The sequence below is a fragment of the Portunus trituberculatus genome, chromosome 21 (genome assembly GCF_017591435.1).
Source record: "Portunus trituberculatus isolate SZX2019 chromosome 21, ASM1759143v1, whole genome shotgun sequence".
NCBI lineage: Eukaryota > Metazoa > Arthropoda > Malacostraca > Decapoda > Portunidae > Portunus > Portunus trituberculatus.
In genome coordinates, this window is record NC_059275.1 from 5,460,398 (window position 1) to 5,484,374 (window position 23,977).

The 23,977-nt window shown below is 43.4% G+C and overlaps 1 protein-coding gene across 12 annotated transcripts in view; it reads right to left on the reverse strand.

Annotated features, from left to right (window-relative positions):
• Positions 1–114: 114 nt before the first annotated feature.
• LOC123507179 (mucin-5AC-like) overlaps positions 115–23,977 on the reverse strand; it is a 170,539-nt gene continuing 146,676 nt past the window's right edge. For 9 of the 12 annotated variants that reach the window (XM_045259854.1, XM_045259847.1, XM_045259848.1 and 6 more), the window contains 19 exons: positions 21,676–22,085; positions 21,315–21,587; positions 20,846–21,067; positions 17,547–17,662; positions 17,265–17,375; positions 16,269–16,381; positions 15,506–15,582; positions 14,972–15,153; positions 14,499–14,633; positions 9,201–11,144; positions 8,545–8,684; positions 7,952–8,036; positions 7,514–7,753; positions 7,156–7,303; positions 6,640–6,890; positions 6,249–6,465; positions 5,226–5,491; positions 4,894–5,039; positions 115–4,231 (listed from right to left, as the gene is read on the reverse strand). In XM_045259854.1, the coding sequence (XP_045115789.1) occupies positions 3,776–4,231; positions 4,894–5,039; positions 5,226–5,491; positions 6,249–6,465; positions 6,640–6,890; positions 7,156–7,303; positions 7,514–7,753; positions 7,952–8,036; positions 8,545–8,684; positions 9,201–11,144; positions 14,499–14,633; positions 14,972–15,153; positions 15,506–15,582; positions 16,269–16,381; positions 17,265–17,375; positions 17,547–17,662; positions 20,846–21,067; positions 21,315–21,587; positions 21,676–22,085 (5,532 nt within the window). In that variant the 3' untranslated portion in view covers positions 115–3,775. Of the gene's footprint in view, positions 4,232–4,893; positions 5,040–5,225; positions 5,492–6,248; positions 6,466–6,639; positions 6,891–7,155; positions 7,304–7,513; positions 7,754–7,951; positions 8,037–8,544; positions 8,685–9,200; positions 11,145–14,498; positions 14,634–14,971; positions 15,154–15,505; positions 15,583–16,268; positions 16,382–17,264; positions 17,376–17,546; positions 17,663–19,023; positions 20,800–20,845; positions 21,068–21,314; positions 21,588–21,675; positions 22,086–23,977 lie in introns of those variants that run through there. The other 3 variants (XM_045259855.1, XM_045259857.1, XM_045259846.1) reach the window with 3 other exon arrangements.

The following is a 23,977-nucleotide window of genomic DNA, read 5'->3' on the forward strand; positions in this document are numbered from 1 at the left end:
TTTATTTATTTGTTTGTATGATGGCTTGTTCAATTGTTAATTCTTCACCATAGAGATTAAGTGACTAATTTTATTGTGCTAACTTTAAGGTGCAGTGTCTGAGGGAAATATGTGTTTGCATGAAAGTTTTATTTGGGATGATTGGTTTACATGGCACCTTACACTACCGGGTTCTGGTGTTGCCAGACCCGCACACCTTCTTTGGCCGCCGCGCAAAATTCTGGAGCTTTGCGTCTTGCTCACATCTTGCTCCGAGGCTCCAGAAAGTTCCAATCCTTCCTTGAATCTTGGTTACAAAAATTATCTGGATGTAGCTCTTTTTTTTTTCTGTGTGCTTCCTTTTCCAAACAGTTTCTGCTCTAGTTGACAAATGCTGGGCAAGATGAGTAACTGACTTGGCAGCTTGCGGTGGAAGAGGTCTCAGTCAGAATTGAGAAAGAACAAAGGAAAATGCAAAACAACGAAAGCAAGTAAAAAGAGTAATAAGACAAACACCGACAAGCTAACGATTTCTTTGTAATTTGCGTAAACTATACAAGGATGAGAATAAAGTGTGTGTTTAGGAAATCAGTACAAACAATGTGATGGAAAGTATTCATGATAATGTACATATAAAAAATGTACATGTATTATAATATGTATACCTATATGGCATTTTTCTAATTTTCTTCATTGTCAAAGCTGTACAATCATAATGTATTAACAATAATAATAATAATAATAATGACAGTGCTGAGGTGCACTCTCAGGTTAATGTTACATAGTTAGTTGGTTAGGAGAGTTGGTTGGTTCTTCTGATAAAGTAATACTAGCTTGTCTTTATAAGTTAAGGCACTTCACAGTATTTAATTTTCTCTGGTTCCCCTAACAACAATGACTGAATAAATCCCTAACAACAATGATTGAATAAATAAGTCAGAAAGACACACATACTGGAGCTCAGATTGTGGTAAAACAAAAGGATAATGCAACAATTAAGTAAATATGTTCATTATTTTTTTTAATTAATAAAATTCAAATTGACTGGAAACATTAACTAAAAATGACTTGAAAATAAAAGTCAATATCAATTTTGTATCCTAAAGAAAATAGGATAAAAAATGTATTGACAGCATTATGTTCTGAGCTTAAATGTGCCAAATAAGGAAATTTTACATTATTGAAATTTGTTATTAGTGATAGATGTAATTAAAAAAAAGAAATGCCACATGCTCAAAGTAAATTGTGTCAAGAATAAAATAAGAAGAACATGTAGGTAGTAAAAAGAACATGACTGTGACCAAGAAGAAATAAAAAAGAAAGAAGACATGAACTTGGATATGAAAAAAAAAAAAAAATAATAAATGGATGAAAGAAGACTGTAAAACCATGAAACAAAATGTATATGATGATGATATGTAAAACATGTTCTCTCTCTCTCTCTCTCTCTCTCTCTCTCTCTCTCTCTCTCTCTCTCTCTCTCTCTCTCTCTCTCTCTTGGAAGCAAAACAATGTCTAAGGTATGAGTCACAGTAGCATGTCAACAAGAAGTAGTGGAAGGGACAGGAACTGCTTGAATCTTGCCCCAGACACCAAAGTTGAAACTACACTAGTTTGAGCTCTTCTTCTACAAGGGAAGACACCAAAATCTCCAGTCTTAGTAATATCACATTCATCTTCCTCTCCTTTACAAATGTTAGACTATACGTATGTAGCTGCTGTTATGAGATACATGGAAGGAGTAAGTATCGTATAGATGAAAAACTTTCAAAAGTGGGTATGGTAATACCCAAGTAATATACAAGTCTATTTACATTTACATGATGAGCATGGGGAACGTTTAATATATATATATATATATATATATATATATATATATATATATATATATATATATATATATATATATATATATATATATATATAAGGTGGAAGCTCAAGAGAGGGGCCTGTGAGCCGTCCATTACTACGTACATACTGTCTTTCTCAGCACTTATTTACGGCAATAATAACTGAATGTGAGCTGTGGTAAGGGCTGGCATGAGATCCAGCTAAACACACACACACATAGAAACACACACACACACACACACACACACACACACACACACACACACACACACACACACACACACACACTACTGTCTTGTGGTCCGAGCTAGTCAGGAAACTAATCTAGGCTGGTCAGCTCTACAGCCTGCCCAAGAGTGCCAGGCAGACAGGTCCCCAAGTGTCACCCAGTGTGGCTGAGAGGAATGCTACACACATCTCCAGTCACTGCCTCTGCTGCTCTCATTCCTGTAACAAAAGGCATGTACTTTTTCTATTCAAGACATGGCAAACTTAAATGCATTATAAATGGGAGGTTCTGTGTGAGAAAATACTACGTATGAAATTTTAGTCACTGGGCACCACAGAAGCAGCCATGAAAGCAGCACTAGGAACCGTTTAGTCTTGTGAAGCATCCCATCTGTCCATGCATTATCACTATTACACAGCTGTCCATTCATGTCAATGCTGTGCAGCTGATCATGTATGTATATCATCACTCCACATGCTCTTGTTACATCTGCTTTATGAAATAACAAGGTCTTACATAGAATATGGTCACATTTTCAGTCCATCACTGACAAAGGGGACCAACAACAAGGACCAGAGTCCATTATTTTAATATCAATGTTTAGCTTTTGCCTCATGCTATCCATATTTCCTTTTTCATGAATTGTCATTCCTCTGCTGAATCATGAATGCATCACATCAGTAAGCACTGGACCCAAGCCACAGCCTGACTCCCACACACCAAAGCAGGAGCATAAACAAAATTCCGGCAATCTGGACTCTCATCACTTTGTCTGACTGGACGGCAGCCCATTGGGGCCCAGCTCTGGAGGCTCCGCAACACTACACTATGGTATGCTAGTGACTGATTCATACCCGTGTGATCAAGGAACCAGTGGCTCTGCTGGGCTACACAGGACACTCACACTGCTCACTCTCGGACAAAGAGGCCACTGCACTATACAGCTGGGCAGCTTGTCTCGCTCTATAGTTCATCTATGTATATATATTTTGGTTGCTATTGTTATTTACATTGTTCCACTTTTCACAACAACCTTTCTTTATCACAAAAGCATGAATTCTACAACAAATGTCATCAATACTGGAGTCATCTGTTTGATGCTTGTGAGAAACAACACACTGACTTTTTTTGCATTATGGATAAGACTGCATGTCCTCATTTATCACTGATAAATGAACGTAATGCTGAAAGTCACCACACTATACAATCTACTGTACAGAAACATCACAGTTCCTTGTCACCTTATAAGGATAACTGAGTTTACATTTTCTTGAAATTCAACACTCATTGAACTCTTCATAGTGTTGCAGCTTGACAATTCAGCAAGTTATGCTTTCAACACATGTTCTCTCTCTTGTGATCCTCAGCACCATGGAGCATAACGCACGTACTGTGAAGACCGACTCCCGAGGCACCACACAGGCAGCACACATTGGTATGCTTGGCACATGTACCTCTGCACTCCACATCACACTTTCCAGGATGCTGACACTAGCCAGTCCTGCTCCTGGGACATCCTGTTCTTAACAAGAGTCAACAATGCTAAATATTATCTTGTCTATTTTCTACATTACAACAAATCTAAGATCACAGAAAGTTTCAAGATACTATAATATTATCATTTGTAGATTCTATAATGGTTTAGCACATATCATAGCACATTCACGGCACTTATGGCACCTTTCACAACACTGCACCGCTACGGCCCATCGGTCGCTATAGAGGAGCCATCCCTGGGGAGGAGAGAGGTGGAAGAGCTTCTTCTAGATCTGTTGAATTAGCAGACCCAGTACCATCACCAGGTGGTGGTGTGGTAGTGGTAGTAGGAGAAGTGGTGGTTGTTGAGGTGGAGGTGGTAGCATCACTAGTAGTAGTAGTAGTAGTAGTAGAACCAACAGTAGTGGTGGGGGGAGTGGTTGTAGTTGAAGTAGTAGTTGTGGTGGTGGGAGTAGTTGTAGTTGAAGTAGTGGTGGTGGTGGTGGTTGAGGTGGATGCTCCATTGGGGACATGGGGAGTGCCAATGGTGTTGTTGAGCCAGGGCTGGAGGGCATGGAGAGCAGTGAAGATGGCCGGGTGGCGTGCACGGCCGTAGCATGTATGGTGGGTGAGCAGCCCCTCCAGGCGCCATGCCCCTGTCTCACTGCGGCACATGAGTGGGCTGCCCTCATCACCCTGGGGGAGATAAGGCTGGTTCAGGAAGGGTGTGCAAACTGTATCATCAGAAACACATTTAGAATACAACACAAACTGATAACTTACACTGTGAATTATAATGAGAAACAAACAATAAAAACAAGTGTTACACAAATCAAATATGTCTGAAGGAAATTACCTAGGGCAAGAAAAAGAAAATGAGTAGTAAAACACAACTGAGTTGCCACTGTCAAAAAAGTAAAATAGAAAAATGCAAATTAGAGGCCAATGTAAATGTTGTGTGACACTTCCTTTAGTTTCTTGTCACCATAACTATGAGGGAAGATACTTCACTGAGGGAAAACCATGAGACTCTGTCTTGAAAATGCTTGATTTCAAAGTAAGAGTGACTCAAAATGACTTAAAATATAGAAAATAACACAAAAGAAAACGTGCAAATATCTGAATAATATACGTAGTAGTACTACTAAGTCCAATGTATGTGTATCTGCTTCCAATTTTCCAGGTAACAACCTAATTACACAGGTATGCAGTGACTGTTTACATAACATGACTCACACAAACACACACACACACACACACACACACACACACACACACACACACACACATGTGGAGATAGGGCCACATGAGTGTAATGCCCAGGCCCTATAAAACTACAACTAGGTAAATACACTCACATGGCAGGGTGCATGCTGGGCATCAGAGAAGCCAACACAGGTGTGGGTAGGGTTGAGGCGGCCTGGGTAGTGGGTGGTGTTGCAGGCATCCAGGGCAAGGGTGGGCATTGGCAGGTGATGCAAGAACTGACTCTGACTTCCCACACCTATGATGGAAAGAAAAATAAGTAATAGCCTTCTTTTTACAATATGCTATTCTGACTACAATTATTTGATATTTTCTTCAGGATTAATAGAAAAGACACATGAAGAGTTAAATACAGTTCTAAGTATGTATTGTTTCTCGGTTACAGGAATAAAATCTTAGTACTGCTGCTTGATGAACAGCCTACCTTCATCAGTGCGTCTCCAGCCTGCCACCACACACTGTGCAGTGTTGACTGGAGGAGTGTTTGGCACACACACTGGCTGAGAGTTTGGCCCAAGGTCAAGTGGCTCAGTCAGGCGCAGCAGCACCGCATCACCTGTCCACAGGCCACCTGTCCGCACTCTGCCAGGGAAGGGCACAATCTTCCCCACGTAATGGAACTGTGTTGAGGCAGTGGGGGAGGCAGTGCCTGAAGCCACAGCCCAGGTGCCCAAATCCAGACCATTTTCTCTGTAAAAAGTGAAGGAAAATGTTTTTCTTCAGCACCTGGACATATTATTATCTTGTATTATTGTGACTAGCTGTTTCAGGGAATATGCAAATGCTGGGAATAGGATGAATAATTTAAGCAGAGAACAAAAGAAATGTATAAAGAGAAAAAAAAAAACATTCTCAACCCTTCTCAGTTAGTGTAAATGCAGGGCATACTATGACCTCTGTTTACTCTGCACTGAAGAGACCAAGACCCACTTGTTGTTAATTAAGTGGCAACAAGGCATAAAACACACAAGAAGAAAATATGAAACAAGAATAAAGAATGAAGAAATAAAAAAAAGTAAGAAAATAGAGAGGATAAATAAGGAAAGATGATGAAAGCAAAAGCAGGTATCAAGAAGTTATCACTAGCCTTATAGATGAGACATGACCTCTGAGGCAAACAAGATGCAATGGATCACCACCAGACTGACAGCCAGGGAATACCAGCAAAATACAAGAAGGATGTCTAGGAGGCTGCCAAAAAATTACTAAACAGTTGAAGGAAATGACAAGGAAAGAAAAATATGAAATGTCTGGAGAGAGATAGCCATTTCGTTAAAAAGCTACCAGGACATGAAAATGACACCAAATATATGCAGAATGATACACAGATAATGTGTCCATGGTAAACCTATTAACCTTGAGATAAGTGATGTAATGATGTAATCAATCAGAAGGTAGGCTCAATTAAGCACTGGTTTGACACAACCATAATCGCATTCACACTCACTTTGAGGAAAGACAGCTGTATGCTGCTAAGATCCAGCTGGGTGCTACAATAGAGGCAGAGCAAAACTGGCCTTGGGCATGAGTGTCATTTTTGTTGGGATGTGTCCTCAGTAGGAGTGCCAATGAGGGCCACTGTCCCTCTGTGGCTGGGGGCCGAGTATTGGTTGACAACTGGTGTTCCTCCAGGATATCATCCCCGAGGCTCCAAGACCCACATGCTGAGAGGTAAACACACCACACTCAAACACAAGGCAGATATAAAGAAATAAAAACAAAAGACCAAGTGAAATAAAATTATGAATATATAGTGGTAATAAGAAAGGTGATTAAATAATAATACAATGTACTATATAATCAAATAATATAAAATATGAATATATTTAGGAACTCACAGTGCTCTTCACAAGAAAGATGCACCAGAGTGTCACTGGAGCAGTCAGACTTGAGAACAAACTGCAGGGGTGTGTAGCCGCCTGACACTGCCTTCTGTAGCAGCTGCACCCTTGGCCGTGGCACGGACTCCGACACTCGTCTCATCTCTGTGCTGAGTGAGGCTGAGCCACCCAGCTGCTGACACACCTGGTCAGTCCATTTGCTGGTCCAACCCTCACCACACACAGCACTCCACCGATTCTTGCCACTCCTGCAAGGTTGTCACACCACCATTCATCACTTGTCACTTACCCTTATCCTATGCTTTTTAATTACTCAATAATGAACTAACATAGCTTACTCACTAGGCAAATATATTTATTTTCTAAAGATAAATTTAGCATGAAAATTTAACACCATAATGTCTCAAATTCCTGTGACTTAGAATCATCAAATGCAGTGCAACAATAGTTCATACAAAATTTCCAATGTTTAATGTTATTTTCTGCTAAAATCAATACAAATTGTAGCAGTACCTGACTTCCAGCTGGCGGGTGCTGTTGTCTATCCTGACACAGTTCCACTCATCTGATCCGTCGTGGCACTGCCGTAGGCCATCACACAGGTGGAAGGTTGGCACACACCCACCAGCGGCACACTGAGTTTCGTCCAGTCCAGAACAATCTGAAACACATGTGGTGAGTATAAAGGCAAGGGTGCTTTCATAATTTTTTCTATCACCACTAAACAAATAACTTCTCGATGAGTAATCTTTCTCAGCATAATATTCTAATGCTGTGACGGTCTTTTATTAATTAAATTCCTACTGCTCCTCCATCAAAGGCTTAATTTTCTGTCACCTCCTTGCCTCACACTTCACAGTCTGCCACTCACCACAATTCTTTTCATCCTCCCCATTGTGACAGTCTGGGCGGCCATCACAAGTCCGCACGTGGGGGATGCACCAGCCCTCGCTGCAGTGGAACTCATCACTGCGACACACGTCCGTGCAATTGAGTTCATCTGAGTGATCGATACAATCTGGCTGGCCGTCACACCGCAGGGACAGGGGGATGCACGGGGAAGGAGAGTTGCCCCCACACTTCAGCTCATCCTCCTTACACTGCCATGACTCTGCCAGAGAAAGATGGTCACAGTGACTAGACAGGAATGTGAAAAATATTCGACAGTAAGGTATATCAATATTAGTATCAGAATCTGTCCCTCGATCCCTCTTTACCTTCAGCAAGGTGCAAGAGATTAAACATTTCCTTTCTGCACCCTCACCCCAAGTGTTTTTCTGTACATTATTATCAATGGTATGGTACTCACCACAATTCAGCTCATCATCACCATCCTGGCAATTGGTGACTCCATCACATACATAGAGCCGCTCAATGCACTCCCCGTCCCGGCACTGTGAGGGACACAGAGGGGTCATACAGGCACCATCAAGATTTTATTCTATGTTATCATGTTGCTTGGATTTATATTTGCACATGGTGATGAGTAAGAAGGCATCAAGAAATGTAAGTGCTTTGGAAAAGATGCAATTGTGCTAAGTAATGCTGTCATTATCTGTAAAATGTTTCAGACAAAAGAATCAGTATCTGACATTTCACTCTTTTTACTGCTCTAGCAAAGGACATGAAACATAAAGGAAGCTGCAAGAAGCCAAGAAGTGTGCATACGGCAACTCCTATGTAAAATTTACCAGCCTATATCCATCACTCATTCTCATCCATATACTATATATACAATTTTCTTTTAAAAGCTTCTTTGTTTGCAAAACTCTTAACATAAAGCAGTTATTAGTATATGTTTCTATCAGATTTATAGTGATAAAATTTACTGAACTTTATAATACCAATATTTCTCACAACTGCTCATACATCTTATGATAACAAGAACCTAAAAAGATTTACCTGGAAGTTGCCGAAGCAATTATTCTCCTTGCAGTCCAGCTCATCAGACTTGTCAGAACAGTCAGGGACAGAGTTACACCTGGAGTTCCGTGGAATACAGCGTCCCCAGGTGCTGGTTCCATTGATGCACTCCACCTGGTCTGTTGTGGTGCCGAGAGAATGTGTGTGTCAGTGTGAACATCTAGAGGATGCTTCCGGCATGACCAAAACTAATAACTCAAAGACTGGTAAAGCTAGCAATTTATCTACGTATATGTATATTGTCTCTAGGGATTCCTTCCTTGCTTCAATGTTATGACTTGAATCAATGTCACTTGATTGTAGACCATATTCTGAGGCATTTTAAAAGTCTTTAGTTGCTAGTTAAAGCTATACAGGCTTTTATGAATATTTCTGTCATTCTATAGATGGTTAACCAAGATTTCTACATTATCGAAAGGAGAAATTAATGGTCTAGAAAACATGACAAATCATCTTTATGGCTTTTGAAAACAAACTGATGACAAAGGAAGGTGTTTCTGAATGCAGCCCTATGTTTGTTTTTTAGTACTCTTCCATTAATATCCTTCAGGTGAATTTCTCAATGCTTTTAATGATGCTCCTAGGAGGGAATGAAATCATAAAATTAGTTAACCAAGGCAAAGCTGACAACTTACCTTCATGACACAACACCTTTGGAGGAGCACTGGTAGAGGTTGCAGCCACCTCTTTATTAATATGAACCAGTGCTGGGTCATCTTTGGTTGTATCAATGGCAGTCACATTTGTTCCTGGAAACTCTTGTGATGTGTTTGTAATCCCTTCTATGACAGTGGTGGTGGTGATGGTGGTGGTGGTGGTGGTGGGAGCAGTGGTGGTGGCAGCTGGGGTGTCATGGGAGGTGTTTCTTGCCATGGTGCTGAGGTCTGAGCTAGCAATGAAGGCAATGTCAAGGATGGAAGTGTCACGGTTCTCAACAGGAGCCTCTTCTCCCTTTGTGTCGTAATCCAGGGTGGTGGTCGTGGTGGCTGGGGTTGTGCTGTTTTCTGTCATCACTGAGGGCTGTGTTGTTGTTGTGGTAGTGGTAGTAGTGGTTGGAGATGTGGTTGTGGTAGTAGTGGTGGTGGTGGTTGGAGGAGTAGTGGAAGTGGTGGTAGTTGTGGTTCTGACAGGTGGGGGAGTTTTGCTGGCAAAGATTGGATTGCCTTCATAGGGAACAGCAGGAATGGTGACCACTTCCTTAGAAACTTGCTCCTCTCCAGTATCCCTTCCTAAGTCATCTTCATGTGCTGAAACTTCACTTGCATTTACAATGACAACATGTCTCTCAGTAGTAGTAGTAGTACTTGTTGTTGTTGATGATGATGTTGATGTAGAAGGAATTTCAGTAGTAACACTGGTAGCAACAACTGGCTGAGTTGTAGCTTCACTCACACTTTCTTTAGTGCCTGCATCATGTGTTGTGGCATTGTGGAGTGGTGACTCTTCTGTTATAGGTGTGCTGGTCTGTGTTTCATTAACAGCAGTAACATTATTGTGTGATGATTCATCCTCTACTTCCTGCAAGCCAACATTTCCTGGTGAATCTCCTGGTCTGAGAGCTGAGAGATCAAGGACAATGATTGCTTTACCAGGAATGTTTGCAAAGGACATGATGTCCTCTAGGCGTGTCCCAGGAGACACAAAGTTCTCTGGGAACAGTGCACTTCTATTGATGAAAGTCTCTTGAAGTATTTCAGATATTGTGTCATTGACAACTTCTGGTGTACTGATGGATACATTGCTGTGATGTGTTGTGTTGCTTACTTCTTCAACACCAGGCACTGCTTCTTCAGGCTTTGATTCTGGTTCACTGTCCTCCTTTACTGTGGGTTCAGTTGTAGTTGTGACAGGTGCAACATCTTGTGCCACAATGGTAACATTTGGAGTTGGAGTGCTAGTGGCTGGAATTTCATCCACTGAAGTATTTTCAGTTTTAATAGTTGTATGTTCTGGCAGGACAGGTTCAGGTCCTTCATGAATGATGGTCACTTCCTCAGATGTTGGTTTCTGTGAGGTTGTGGTTTGTTGCTCCTCTTTGCTGGTGACAGTTTCAGTTGTTGTTGTTTTTGTTGCTGAAGAATTGGTCTCTGCCACCACAGTTGTAGTTGAAATGAGACTTATGTTGGTAGCTTCAGTTGTGTTATCAGCACTGACCTCAGTAATGGTTTCATTGGAGGCTGGTGGTACAGTGACAGGGGAGGTGGTGGTTGTACTAGTAGTGGTAGTACTTGTGGTTGTGGTGCTGGTGGTAGTAGTGGTAGTGGCCTCTGTAACATTCACAGGAGGGAGTTGTCCATCAGTGGTGGCATTCACAGTTGCATTAGTGGCTGTTCCATCCACTATTACCTCCCCTGGCTTTGGCTGCTCATCTGTTTTAGAGTCTTCTGATGTTTCACTCTCTTCCTCAGTTTCCTTCCCTGTTGGTGGTGCTTCAATCTCTGTGTCTGTATTTGCTTCAATATCCTCAAGTTTGATGGCAATAAAGGCACCGCCAACATTTTTGATGAGTTGGTTGAAATCTCCTTTGATGGCAACCTCGGTTGTGGTGGATGTGGTGGTGGATGTGGTGGTGGTTTTATCTGTAAAAAGAAAAGCATATAATCACATTCGGTCTCACATTAAACTGTCCTGTGAGACAATAATAGTGACTCATTTTATATATATATATATATATATATATATATATATATATATATATATATATATATATATATATATATATATATATATATATATATAAATTTTCAAGCAAGGCAAGGCACAGAGGCCAGCAGTGCCCAGGAGCTGCAGTGTGGTGGTGGAAAGGCTGACAAGCAATACACCAACTGGTACAGAGGAACATAAGTAACAGAAGTATTGGGAAGGATCAACATTAGTGAAGTTTATGCATAATTACAAGATAAAAAAAAAGAAAGAAAAGGAAACAGTTTATGAGTGCAATACATTCTAATAATACACTACATATTCGAGTCAGGTGTAAGTCAACCACTCAGTAGCAACAGAAGGCTGCTGCTCACACATCACTAACACAGTGTGGCAGCAGTAATTAATGAAGCCACTAATCACTCTAGGTACAATGGAGGCAGTGATGAGTAGTGATGGTTCTGGCTAAGCAGTACTTACACAGGTAGATGACACACCTGCCCTGCCCGGGGTGTGGTTCCTAGATACATGCAAACACTTGTCCCAGTGTGTTTTCCGTCTTTTCTGAATCGCCATAGTTGATTTTGTCTTTTCATTGTTAGAATCATTGCCTATGTAGCAATTTATTTGTATTTGATAGTCTTTAAATAGAATATGAAGTATTAATTGTGATATCAAATGTGCTGTACAAATATTTCCTCCCTTTTGTACTGTATTTTAGAACTTTGATCAATCCAGACCTATTGTTAAACAAAGACTTTTCAACATGCAATTGTCTGGTAGTTATGAGAGAGAGAGAGAGAGAGAGAGAGAGAGAGAGAGAGAGAGAGAGAGAGAGAGAGAGAGAGAGAGAGAGAGAGAGAGAGAGAGAGAGAGAGAGAGAGAGAGAGAGAGAGAGAGAGAGAGAGAGAGAGAGAGAGAGAGAGAGAGAGAGAGAGAGAGAGAGAGAGAGAGAGAGAGAGAGAGAGAGAGAGAGAGAGAGAGAGAGAGAGAGAGAGAGAGAGAGAGAGAGAGAGAGAGAGAGAGAGAGAGAGAGAGAGAGAGAGAGAGAGAGAGAGAGAGAGAGAGAGAGAGAGAGAGAGAGAGAGAGAGAGAGAGAGAGAGAGAGAGAGAGAGAGAGAGAGAGAGAGAGAGAGAGAGAGAGAGAGAGAGAGAGAGAGAGAGAGAGAGAGAGAGAGAGAGAGAGAGAGAGAGAGAGAGAGAGAGAGAGAGAGAGAGAATAATAGCAAAATTTAAACAAAAAACCAATGAAAACTAAAGAAAGCTGCAGACAATTAGTTATCTATCTTGAAATTTGTGGTGTTTGTGTTGTAGTTGTCTATATGGTCCCATTTTCATGTGTAGGGAAAGTGGGTGATGAGTTAGACAGAGTGGATGTGGCAGTCTCTAGCTCTGTAATTTCTGGTGTTTTGTTGGTGATACGATGCTCTGTTGTCAATGTTTCAGTTGTTTCAGCAATGGTTGTTTCTCCGAAGGTGCTATTTGATTTTGTTGTTGGTGTTTCAGTTGTCTTAGTAGTGTCAGTTTCCCTGAAGGTAGTAAGTGGCCCTGCTGTTGTTGTGTCAGTAGTTTCAGCAGTGACAGTCTGCTTGAAGGTTGTTTGAGACACATCTGTTTGTGTTTCTGTGGAAAGTTTTGATGTGGTTGTCTCAATGCCAGTGATTTCTTGAATTACTAATAACTTTCTGGCGATTTCTGTTTCTGTTTCATTGGTTATTTCAGTAGTCTCTGTTTCACTTGTCAAGCCTTCATCTGTTGTCCACACTTCTGTTTCTGTGGCTGTTGTCAATTCAGTAGTCGTTTGTGCTTTGTCTGTGGTTTCTGCTTCAGTTTTCATGTCAGTTGAGATTTCAGGTGCAACAGAAGTTCCTGTTTCTGTTGACACTTCTATGCTTACTGTTGTGGTTTCTGGTTCTGTAGTATGTTCTGTTTCTGTTGCATTCATGGTCTCAGTTGTGGTTTGCATTTCAGTTCCAGTTTCAGTCACATTGTCTGGTTCACTTGAGGTTCCCATCTCAGTTGTGACTACAGGTTCCATTGTGTTCATTGTCTCAGTTGTGTTTCTTGGTGTTGAGCCTGATTCTGTTGTGGTTTCATGTTCAGTGGCCTCAATGGTGGCCAGTGTGGTGTGAGCAGTGGTGATGTTAGGTGGTGAGGAGGTAGTGGTTATGGTGGATGACGAAATGATATTGGTGACATTGGTGATGGGAGTGTTAGTTGCAGCTGTAGTTGTAGTTGTGGTGGTTGTAGAACTTGTTGTTGTGTAACCTGAAAGTTATTAGAGAAAGGGAGAGAAAAAATAATATTAATTCTTGCCATCACAGCATAATGCTCACTGGTAAAGATGCTGAGAGAGTAACATAAGCAAGAATAGCCATAAAGCTTCAACATGCCATTGGATTAACCCTTCTGTACAAAAACATTTAACCCTTTTGTACACAAACATGCAAGACCTAACACTCTTGACACCAAAATTCCATTCATCAAAGCATTCTGCACCAAGCATTAGGATGTCAAATGAAATTATTTTTTATGAAAGATCTGTGCTTTATCAAAGGACAATACAAGGAGAAGATGATGATGATGATCCTGTGATAAACATTATCAAGCTTATACACATCCATAAGTATTCCATGCAAATATTCCTTACTATATCTACAATCCATTAACAGTTATACTCCAAAGATGCCATGCCAGTGTGCCAGACTTTATACACTCTGTAACAAACATTCATTTGCATTTGATTAACTTCACCCATCAACTAAAATCAGGTATTTCATGCAAACATTCCTTATTTACATTCCATTACCATGTATCAAAAGTCCTAAGTGCCAGAGTTTTGACATTCCAGACCTTATCATCATATCCCAAACCCTGCAAGGCCAGCACTCAGCTCCAGAATGCATTAGAACACATGACACCCCAGCAGTCCAAGCAGCAGCACCATATACACATTTCCCCAGACCTGGCATGTTACACAATGGTACTTACTCTGCAGAACTCAAAACAGAAATGCAGTGCATTCAATAGTATTTCATACCACGATCCACAACAATGAAAATAAACTGAGAAATATATAAAAATGTGTGGTAGAATATAGTAAGTAGGTTAAAAAGTAGAGATGACCAATGATCAAATTATTTTGTAGGATGAAGCATAAACATAAAATGCCAAACAATGCTGGATTATAACATTCATGATGAAAAAAAATGTAGAGTGAAAATTAGAGTGGAAATATCTGGTTATGTTTTGCCGAACACCAACCGTACAGATACTGAGCAGCCACTTACTGGGATGGATGCAAGTGGTGGTGTTGATAGAGTACAGGTAGTCAGGGCAAGTGCAGGTGAAGCGCAGATTTTCATACGAGAATTTGCAGCCATGGGAGCAGAGAGACTGGTTGTTGTAGCACTTGTCGACCAAACCTGAGAAAGGAGATGAAATTGCAACACTCCGTTCACATTCCTATATGAATTTTGAAAACTTCTGCAATGTCCATTAATTTAATTTTCAAGGATGTTTTCATAATCAGGCAACAGTTTAACAAGTGCATATTCTGCAGAGGGGAAGTTTAACATGTACATATTCTGCAGAGAGGGAAGATGATGAAAAAATAAATCAATGAGGAAGAAAGGAAGGAAGGAAGGAAGGAAAGAAGAATGAAAGAAAGAAAAAGAAAGAAAGAAAATAAAAAGGAAGGAAGGAAGGAAGGATTATATATACAGTGAAGGAGAGAGAAAGAAAACACAAGGGAAGGACTCACGATCAACATCTATGGAGTCTGGCGGCACACGGTACTCCTGCTGGTGGAGGAACACGAAGCTGTTGTTTATTCTGTTCTCAAAGATCTCCCGGATGATGGTGAGGTTGAGTGGTGCCTCCTGTTCATTCTGCTCATCGAAGAAGCTCCAGCCTATCCTGAAGGTACACTTGATGCTACCGGGCCTGGAGGAGGGAAGCAATCACAAATTCAAGTCTGGCTTATATACAGTAACTCTATCACTACAATATATGCAATAATTCACACTAAAAACAATGCTTGGAATCTTTCACAGCTAGCTACAGGAAAGAAGGAGACAAAAAATCAATTTCATCATTTCTAGCATGTATAATCTCTGGAAGTGGTTGCAGATCATGAAAAGGTCTCAGAATGGTGAGTAATGAAAGAAAGATGTGACAAATAGCAGTCAGTGAAAGGGTTAAGATTTAGACGGTCAGACAATGCCTTCTCCCTATTCATATTAGTCAGGAATTTTGATGAGTTTTGAGTGTCCTTTACAGCACTCTTAAAACTTACTCAAACTTGATGATCCTGAGGTTGAGGTTTGCTTTTCCATTGTGCAGGACAGGCTCAGGGAACAGAATCTTCGTGAGCTGAAATAACAAGCTTTCATTAGTGACTGACTAACAGGAGCAGAAGCACAAGACAGAGAGAAATGGAGATGGTTGAGCTATTTCCCCTATAATCACCTACAACAATTTCTTAAAGATTTGTGCTTATTTGTGCTAAAATGTCTTAAATAGTTTTGTAATTTAGAAAATTACAAGAGTTGATAATGACTATCCATCATAATTAATAGTCAAGAAGAAAACCATTACCTATCTTGACCCTTTTTCTTTAGGAATTGACACCTCAATGGACCTCTTTTTTCCCCTGTATGAAATTTTAGTTGCCCCTGACCACTGTACCCTTATCATATGAAAAGAAAACTACCATCCATCACCTACAAGATTTATGATTTGTAAATTCATATATTTTTTTTTTATTTTCAACCACAATATCCTACAATGAATGCAGAATGAAAAAGGTGGTATGTGGCTATGTGGACCAATAAATATCTCCAAAACCCTGAATGCAAAGGAATGTTCAGGGAAGGGTATGAATCCTGGCCACAGTCCGAGAGTAGGAAGGGCATCCACTTTGCGTAATGGCTCCCAAATTGAAAAAAAAAAAAAAAAAAAAAAAGCTCTTCAGGAGTTGCCGCCCTGGCCGTGATACCCTAAGCCCTAAGGAAACTGGACATAAGAAAAAAAAAAAAAAAAAATGCTGCAGTCCTTACCTCTGCCTCAAGGTCCTTCACCATCGTCTTGTATGCCTTGGAGTCCACGTTAGTTAGATCCGTAGTAAAGTTATGGTTGTCTATCTTGAATTTGACTTCTATCGCATTAGGCACTGTGAAGAAAAAGAAAAGCATATTCAACTTTTAAGCTCTTTCATATTATTAGCATCTGTAAAGAGAAAAAGGAAGAGTAAACATGACTTTCACTTCTATCGCATTGAGAACTATGAAGGGAAAGAGAAGTACTACCTATTTGACTTTTTGTGACATTGGGTACTGCGAAGGGAAGAGGAAGAGTAAACGTGACTATAGCTTGTATCACTATCGCATTGAACACCGTAAGAGGAAGAGTAGGTAAAACATGACTCGCTTCTATCGCAATTTGTGTACTGTAAAGGGAAAGAAAAGTACTATTTGACTTCTATCACATTGGGTACTGTGACGGGAAGAGTAAACACTAAATAAGACTAATTAAAGCTTCTATTGCACTCAACACTGTAAAGGAAAGAGAAAAGAAGAACAGTAAACATGACTTTCACTTCTATAGCATTGGACGCTGTGAAGAAAAGAGGAGTGAGGAGTGACAGGAGTGAGGACTGAAAAATGAAATTGACTTTATCAATTTTATCACATTGGCCACTGTAAAAGGAGAGCGGATGAGCAAAGCATGAATCTTATTATATTTTCTGTCAACTATCACCAAAACGATTTTCAGCGGCTACAGAAATTAATCACATGGAAAACAAGACTTCGATAATTTTCTTTTTTACTAGATGGAAGGGTAATGAATTAGACACTGCACTCTTATCAATAATTTTGCCAGCATTTGATTTCAGTAACTTTATTAAGCTTTGGTAAGTTCAACGGGATCTAAGTAAAAGAGAGAGAGAGAGAGAGAGAGAGAGAGAGAGAGAGAGAGAGAGAGAGAGAAAGAAGCTGCAGAAGAAGGGAGAGTAGAGATATAACGAGCGCTAAAACCCAGTACACGTCACTTACCGTAGGCTATGGTGGGCGAACTGGTGGGGGGCTGGGTGGTCGCGGCGCCCCCTGACAGCCCACTCGTAATGCCTTGCCCTCCTAACTCCGTGATTATTTTGAGTTTCCCAGCTGTTGAAGAGAAAATGGGAAGTTACAGATGGTGGCACATATAAATAGATAAATGGATAAGTAGATAAGCAAAAGGAAAATAGGGATATATATAGGGCACCTCACATACATTCATACACAGTGCACATTCCTATAGTCACACCCATACACACCGCACTCCCCCATACTCACATCCGTACAGCCCCGCCACAATCACAGCACCGGTCAGCACCAGCATAGCAGCGCAGAACAGCAGACACTTCTTGCCTCCCCGATCCGTCATGTTGGTCACTTCCAGGTCCTTCCCGCTGCGGATATCAACATAGGTCACACGGGGAGGTCACAAAATCGTATATATAAAGCTTAAAAATTCCTTAAATCACACAAACATACATATATTAGCCATACAATAGGTTAAGTACAAGTAGAATATATATTTTGCTACATCATGCATTACTGTTGGTTCCTATGGCATGCACGAAGATATACAGCTGCTTTTAATCCTTCAATAAGCTGCGTGAGTGAAAACCATCCACCATGCAAGGTCTGTGGTCGTCAGTAGTGGCTTAGAGACTTCCTTTATTCCTTTCCTCGTGGTGGCCGTGGTCTGGCTTTCTGTGCATGCTTCGTGGTGTGTTTGAAAGATGGGATCACATGACGATTTGCTTAAGTGGGTGCAGGAGGAGAAGAAGAGGACGTATCGCAAAGTGGCATCGATTGGACGTGAGCCTAAGTGTGTGAGGCTCAGTGGAGAGGGGGAAGAGAGGTCAGGGGGGTCTGGCAGTCGTGGCTGGAGGACTAACAAGAGAAGGTCAACAGCCGAGAAAATATATGAAGCTGATGTGACTGAGGAGGAGCGATGAGGAAGGTGGGAGGGTGGGAAGGCTGGAGGGAGGATGAAGGGAGGGGGTGAGTGAGGAAGGGAGCGAGGGAGGGAGTGAGGGAAGAGCCTCAGGTGTGGCAGAGGAGCAGAGGAAACAGGTCATTAGTGCTGATCTAACTACTCTAGTGTTGGCTTGAGGCTTCACACTCCTACTCCTGCTTCTGTTGCTGGCTCCTGATGCTGCTGCTGCTGCTGCTGCTGCTATCGCTCATCCTACTGCTACCGCTTCTATTGTTCAATCTGCGTATCTGTCTTCTGTCCGTCTGTCTGTTGTATTACTAAGCTCTTCTAGACTAACATGCTTAGGATATGTTTGTTTTTCGAGAAAAAAAAACGAAAAAAAAAAAAACATTATGCAATTTCAGAAGGCTCATGGCAGCTGAGGTAAAGAGCGAGTCTCCCACATGCGGAGAAAGTGTTCGCCAAGCTGCCGCCATGATCACGACCCGCCAAGGCCGCGGCAAGCACGTGGTGAAGCGGTGACCCACGGCTCACCGCTGGTGGTGCTGTGTTAGTCAGGCTGTGTGTGTGTGTGTGTGTGTGTGTGTGTGTGTGTGTGTGTGTGTGTGTGTGTGTGTGTGTGTGTGTGTGTGTGTGTGTGTGTGTGTGTGTGTGTGTGTGTGTGTGTGTGTGTGTGTGTGCGTGTGTGATGGGAGGGCGAGGGCAGGAAGCAATGCAGCGGGTGGGGCAGGGCGCGGCGGGTCGAACAAGCGAGGTGAGGGGCGGGGATGGGCGGCGTGGTAGCAGCTTCGGGTTAGTCAGTCAGGGATCCCTGGGCTGCCTAACCTGCTGGCCTCCTCCCGGGTCACCTCCGCCGCCCAAGTGAGGTAGTCCGTGGGGCCGCTGCTCAGCAGGGAAGGCTGCAGCGTCTTGCCGTCCCCGGCGGGCTCCGCGATGTTGGCTGGCGGGAACGCCTGGCAGCTGCCGCTGTCTGAGGAGGCGGAATCATCGCGTATCAAAATCTTTGGGCTTGGAGGCTCCCCTGAGTCATGTGAAGACTCTATGGAGGCTGGGGAACTTTGCTGCGGTGGTTGGATAAAGATAGAAGTTTCCTTGGCGTCTTTGTCGCTGGAGCGTAGACTGTCGGAGCTTGCGGTGGGCGTCAAGTGAACAGTGGGTGGCGATGGCACAGTATCCAGGATGATGTCTGTCACGGTGGTGTGTGAGCCGCTGGCAGGCACCAAGGAACTCTCCGTGACAGCACCAGGGTCCGCGGGGGGATGGGCTGCGTCCGGCCAACCATTCATACAATTAATTTCTATCTTGAGTACCATTTTGCTGAGACTGCCGCCTTGTAGCTCTGCCTCCTTTCCAGGATCCGAAGCCAGGTACTGGTGGCTGATGCTACTCACACGAAGAGGTCCCTCGGGACTTCCTTCAAGGGACGCAGCGTGCCCCTGAGGGAGAACCTTCTCATTCTTCTTTAGAAACCTGCGAATCAACGTTGGCCGGTCATGCTTCCTGGGAGAGTCAGGGGAAGGAGGAGCTGCGATCTCCCCCCATAGCGCCTCACCGTGCTTGTCCACGGTCTGCTCTGACGGGGAGTCAGGGTGCGTGATATGCTGTCCACACGCCTGCTGATGATTACTCTCAGAGACAGGGCGGGGCTCGCACGGGTGTGTGGCAGTCAGTATGTCTTCTTCCATCTCCTCTTCGGGAATGGGAGTAAGGCTCCTCTCATTGGGATTCCCGTGCATCCGTCCTAACCTGCTGCGCGGCCGCCTCAGCTGTGTTTTGGCACCCGGAGGCAGAGTGTCGGGGCCTGCAGCGAGCAGTGCCGGGTGGAGGCTGCCGGAGTGGCGTTCCCTCAGACGAAGGTAGTTCAGTATTTTGACACGATGCAGGACACTCTTGCTGAGCCGCAGCGCCGCCACCTTCTCCTCCAGCTCCTTCGCCAGCAAGTAGCCGTGACCCTTTCGAAAGTTTGCAAGATCCTGCAGCAGAAGAGCTCGCAGCTCCTGCCTTTGCTCCTGAAGAGAAGCTTCAGCCTCAGTTAGCGTTTCCAGACGGTCCTCTCCTCCCCGAGGTTGTGAAGGCTCTAAGCTGGTGTCGCAAAGTTCACTGTCATCTTCTTCAGTAGTTAGAGAAGTCTGAAGCAAGGCCCGAGGCGGAGGCGAGGAGTGAATGATCTCTGTGCCAGGCCCTTTGGGAGGCGGAGGAGCCGGGTCGGGGCGGCAAGCTGAGTGTGGAGGTGCTGTAGGGGTGTGGTGGTGCTGTGCTGCTGAGCCAAGGGAAGCTAAGCTATGGGGTGTCAGAGGGTGAAGGGGGGGCGTGTGAGGGGGTGTTAGTGGAGGCATGCCATGCGCGGGGGCTGGGCGCTGAAAGGAGAGGATAGGAATCAATCACTGCAAAACAAATTCGTGCAGTACACAGCAGCCGTGCCCTGCCCCGCCTGGCGGCCCTCAGGACTGGCTGGCGGCGCCACTGCAGCTCAAAAGTGGTGGCTGGTCGGCACGCCAGCATCATCAAGTCCTGCCTCCCTCATCGCGGCAACATTGTTAAAATCAACATTACCCAATACATAAATCCTGTTCTCCCATCATGCATATTTCCCGTCCCCCAAAACACATAATAAAAATCCTTTACATCAGCACTGTCTATACCTTACCTCTCAATCCTCTCGATCCTTTCCCTCTCCATCTTTTCTATTCGGATGTCGTCGTAAGAGCCGTGCACGTGGTCTGGCTTACCGGTCTCCAGGATAAACTTGACACGGTGGCCACCCAACGACTTTTGCTGCATGGCGTAGTTGTTCTCTTCGGAAGAGCTGTGCAGGGGAGGGTTCGGTGCGAGGTGAGCAAGGTGAGGGGACGATGGGAGGGACACACTCCTGAGGTACAACAAGAACGACAAGAACAACAACAACAACACCACTACCGCTACACTTACTGCCCCAGGAGAAAGGTGGCGACAACAAAGTCTACAGTGCCAAAGATAGTGGCCACTAGGGCTCAAATTTACTGATATGAATTGAAGCTTTACTTTTGAGGCGCTTTTGACCCGAGGCTCTACAGTGGGCGGTGATAAGCCGTTTTACAATATGTGAGTGTTAGTGTAGAAACGTCTGGGGGACTTACCCGACAAAACGGTGAGTGTCCATGGGCACGAAGTTGTCGTCATAGGGGTCGGTGAAGCGTGCCCGCTGGTACCCGTTGAGGTTCGCGGCGTTGCCGGCGGCGATGGCGGCGTTCTGAAGGCCCAGATTAACCATCTCCATGTTGATGGTGGACGAGGAGCCGCTTTTCTTAAGAATGCCCTTCCTGACGGAGGACACGGAGCTGCGGTGACTGAGGTTACCCGACCGGTGACTCACCGGCGATTGCCGCGGGCTCGGCCGTGGACTCATGCTGCTGTAGACATACGAAGGGAACCAGATCAGGTCACAGGTCACGGTAAGGAGTAAATGAATCAATAATTTATAAGGTGTCGCCAACCCACCTGAAATGTAGTTTAGGTGACGGTGAGGGAGAAGTTTCCGGGGACGACCTGGCGGAGGTGGTGGAGCCGTCGCCCCGCCCGAGGTCGTCGTCTTCTTCCTCCTCGTAGGTGAAGGCGGGGTTGATTACGCCGGGGTCATCCTTGTCTTCGACGGTCATGCTGCTACAGTCGTCCGAGTCGTCGTCACATCCCAGCTTGAAGTTGGAAGACGATTTTCGCTCGATTGGCTTGGCGTGCCCGTTGGCTATCGGCGCCGCCGGGACATTGCGGCGCGGCAACGTGGGGGAGGGCGGCACCAGCGGGCACCCGTCACCGCCCTCCTCGTGCCCCACCACGGCCGTGTTCTCGTTCTCGTCGGTCAGGGACTTGCTGTCTTCCTTGTTGCGTCTGTTGATGGAGGCTAGGAAGGCCTGGGGGAGGAGGGAAGGGTCAGAAGTCAGCGCTGCCCATAAGGAGCTGTCTGGGTCACTTATCCTCGGTCACCACCACTCACCATTCCATAAACATGCATCACACACCACCTTCCTCATTCATCACCACCATCACCACCATTATCACCACCACGACGATTAGACAGCAAAAATAGGTAGATCAATCAAGACTTTCCACAGCCCGAACACTGATTGCCCTTGCGCCCCTCCTGTCAGTTGCACCATGCCACTGGAGCCTGGGCGAGGGAGCAGTGGGTCGTGGATAAATAAGGTTCGGGACACTTCCATCCCCTCAGCTGAATCGAAACACTTATTCCTTCTCTTATGAACTGATCGGCAGACAACACTGAATTACTAAAAACAGAAAAAAACTATGACGATGCTGGTATTACTACTACTACTACTACTACTACTACTACTACTACTACTACTATTGCTACTATTTCCCAAGCAACTTCAGAACAACATAACACTTAAATGAAACAACAATAACAACAACTATAAGAACAGTTCATCATCACCATCATTATTAGAACAATTGCTTGGTTTATGTGTGTATTTTCTGTCACTCTGGACGAGGATATCCGGTGTGTGTGTGTGTGTGTGTGTGTGTGTGTGTGTGTGTGTGTGTGTGTGTGTGTGTGTGTGTGTGTGTGTGTGTGTGTGTGTTAAAGGTCCATTGTCGCTCTCATTGTCCTTCTCTCACAACAATCAACATCACCACAATCTCTCTCTCTCTCTCTCTCTCTCTCTCTGCCCTCACGTAACTAAATGCTTAGCTATGACACTTGCATGAAAAATGAGAGTTTCTGATGGCGGTCCTCTTTTCCTTTCCCCACACACACATTACTTCACTTCTCACTCACTGACCGCCACCATAAACTGAAGCAACAGAGGCAGCAGCAGCAATAACAACATCCTGCCTCCACGTTTCTGTCCTGCATGTACAATCCTATTCTCTTTTCTCCTTGCCCCTCCCGCTGGTCTTTTGCGCACATTAGCCGCCCACGTGGGGACAGGAAAGCCAGGCATAGAAACGACATACATAACAACACAACAGCATAAGAAATTAGCGCAATCCAGAACAACAGTAAGAAAAACTAATTTAAGACGCATCAACGTTGAGTATAACGCAGGAAAGTTCACTTACAACGAAAGACAAGAACGCAAGAACTCACTCAACGCAATACAGTACAACACAAAACAAAAATAATAAAGAATAAAGAAACCAAATAAAAAGCAACTTAATTCAAAACACACCATGTAACGCAGCAACACAAAAAAAGACTTAATAAATAAAAACAACACATACCAAAACACATCCAACGTGGTAAAGCAACACATCACAGACTAAAGCACTTGAAAAACAGAGAAATATAAAGTAAAACACACCGAACCTATTATCAACACAAGGAATCTTACTGCGAAACACAACACAGATAAAAAAAAGCACTAGAAAAACAAAACCTTGACCAGATACGCCAAACAACACAAGAAAAACACACCCAAACGCACGAAAAACACAAAAACTTAGACCAAAACATATCAAGCAACAAAGCAATACAATAAATCTCACTATACGACACCGCAACACAAAACACAAGCAACACAATAACACAAGAAAAATCATAAAGCAAAATACAAAAATACAGACAAAAAACACCAAACACCACGTCAACACAACGAAACACACAGATAAGAGAGAATAACGCGCAACACACAGCAAAAACATGCCATTAATGAAAAATGAAAAAAAGAAACAAAAGCATTCTCTCTCTCTCTCTCTCTCTCTCTCTCTTGCAGAACATGAGTTAAGAAAATAATAAATATATGTTACTCTATTTTATATTATCCTCTTAATTAACTCTATT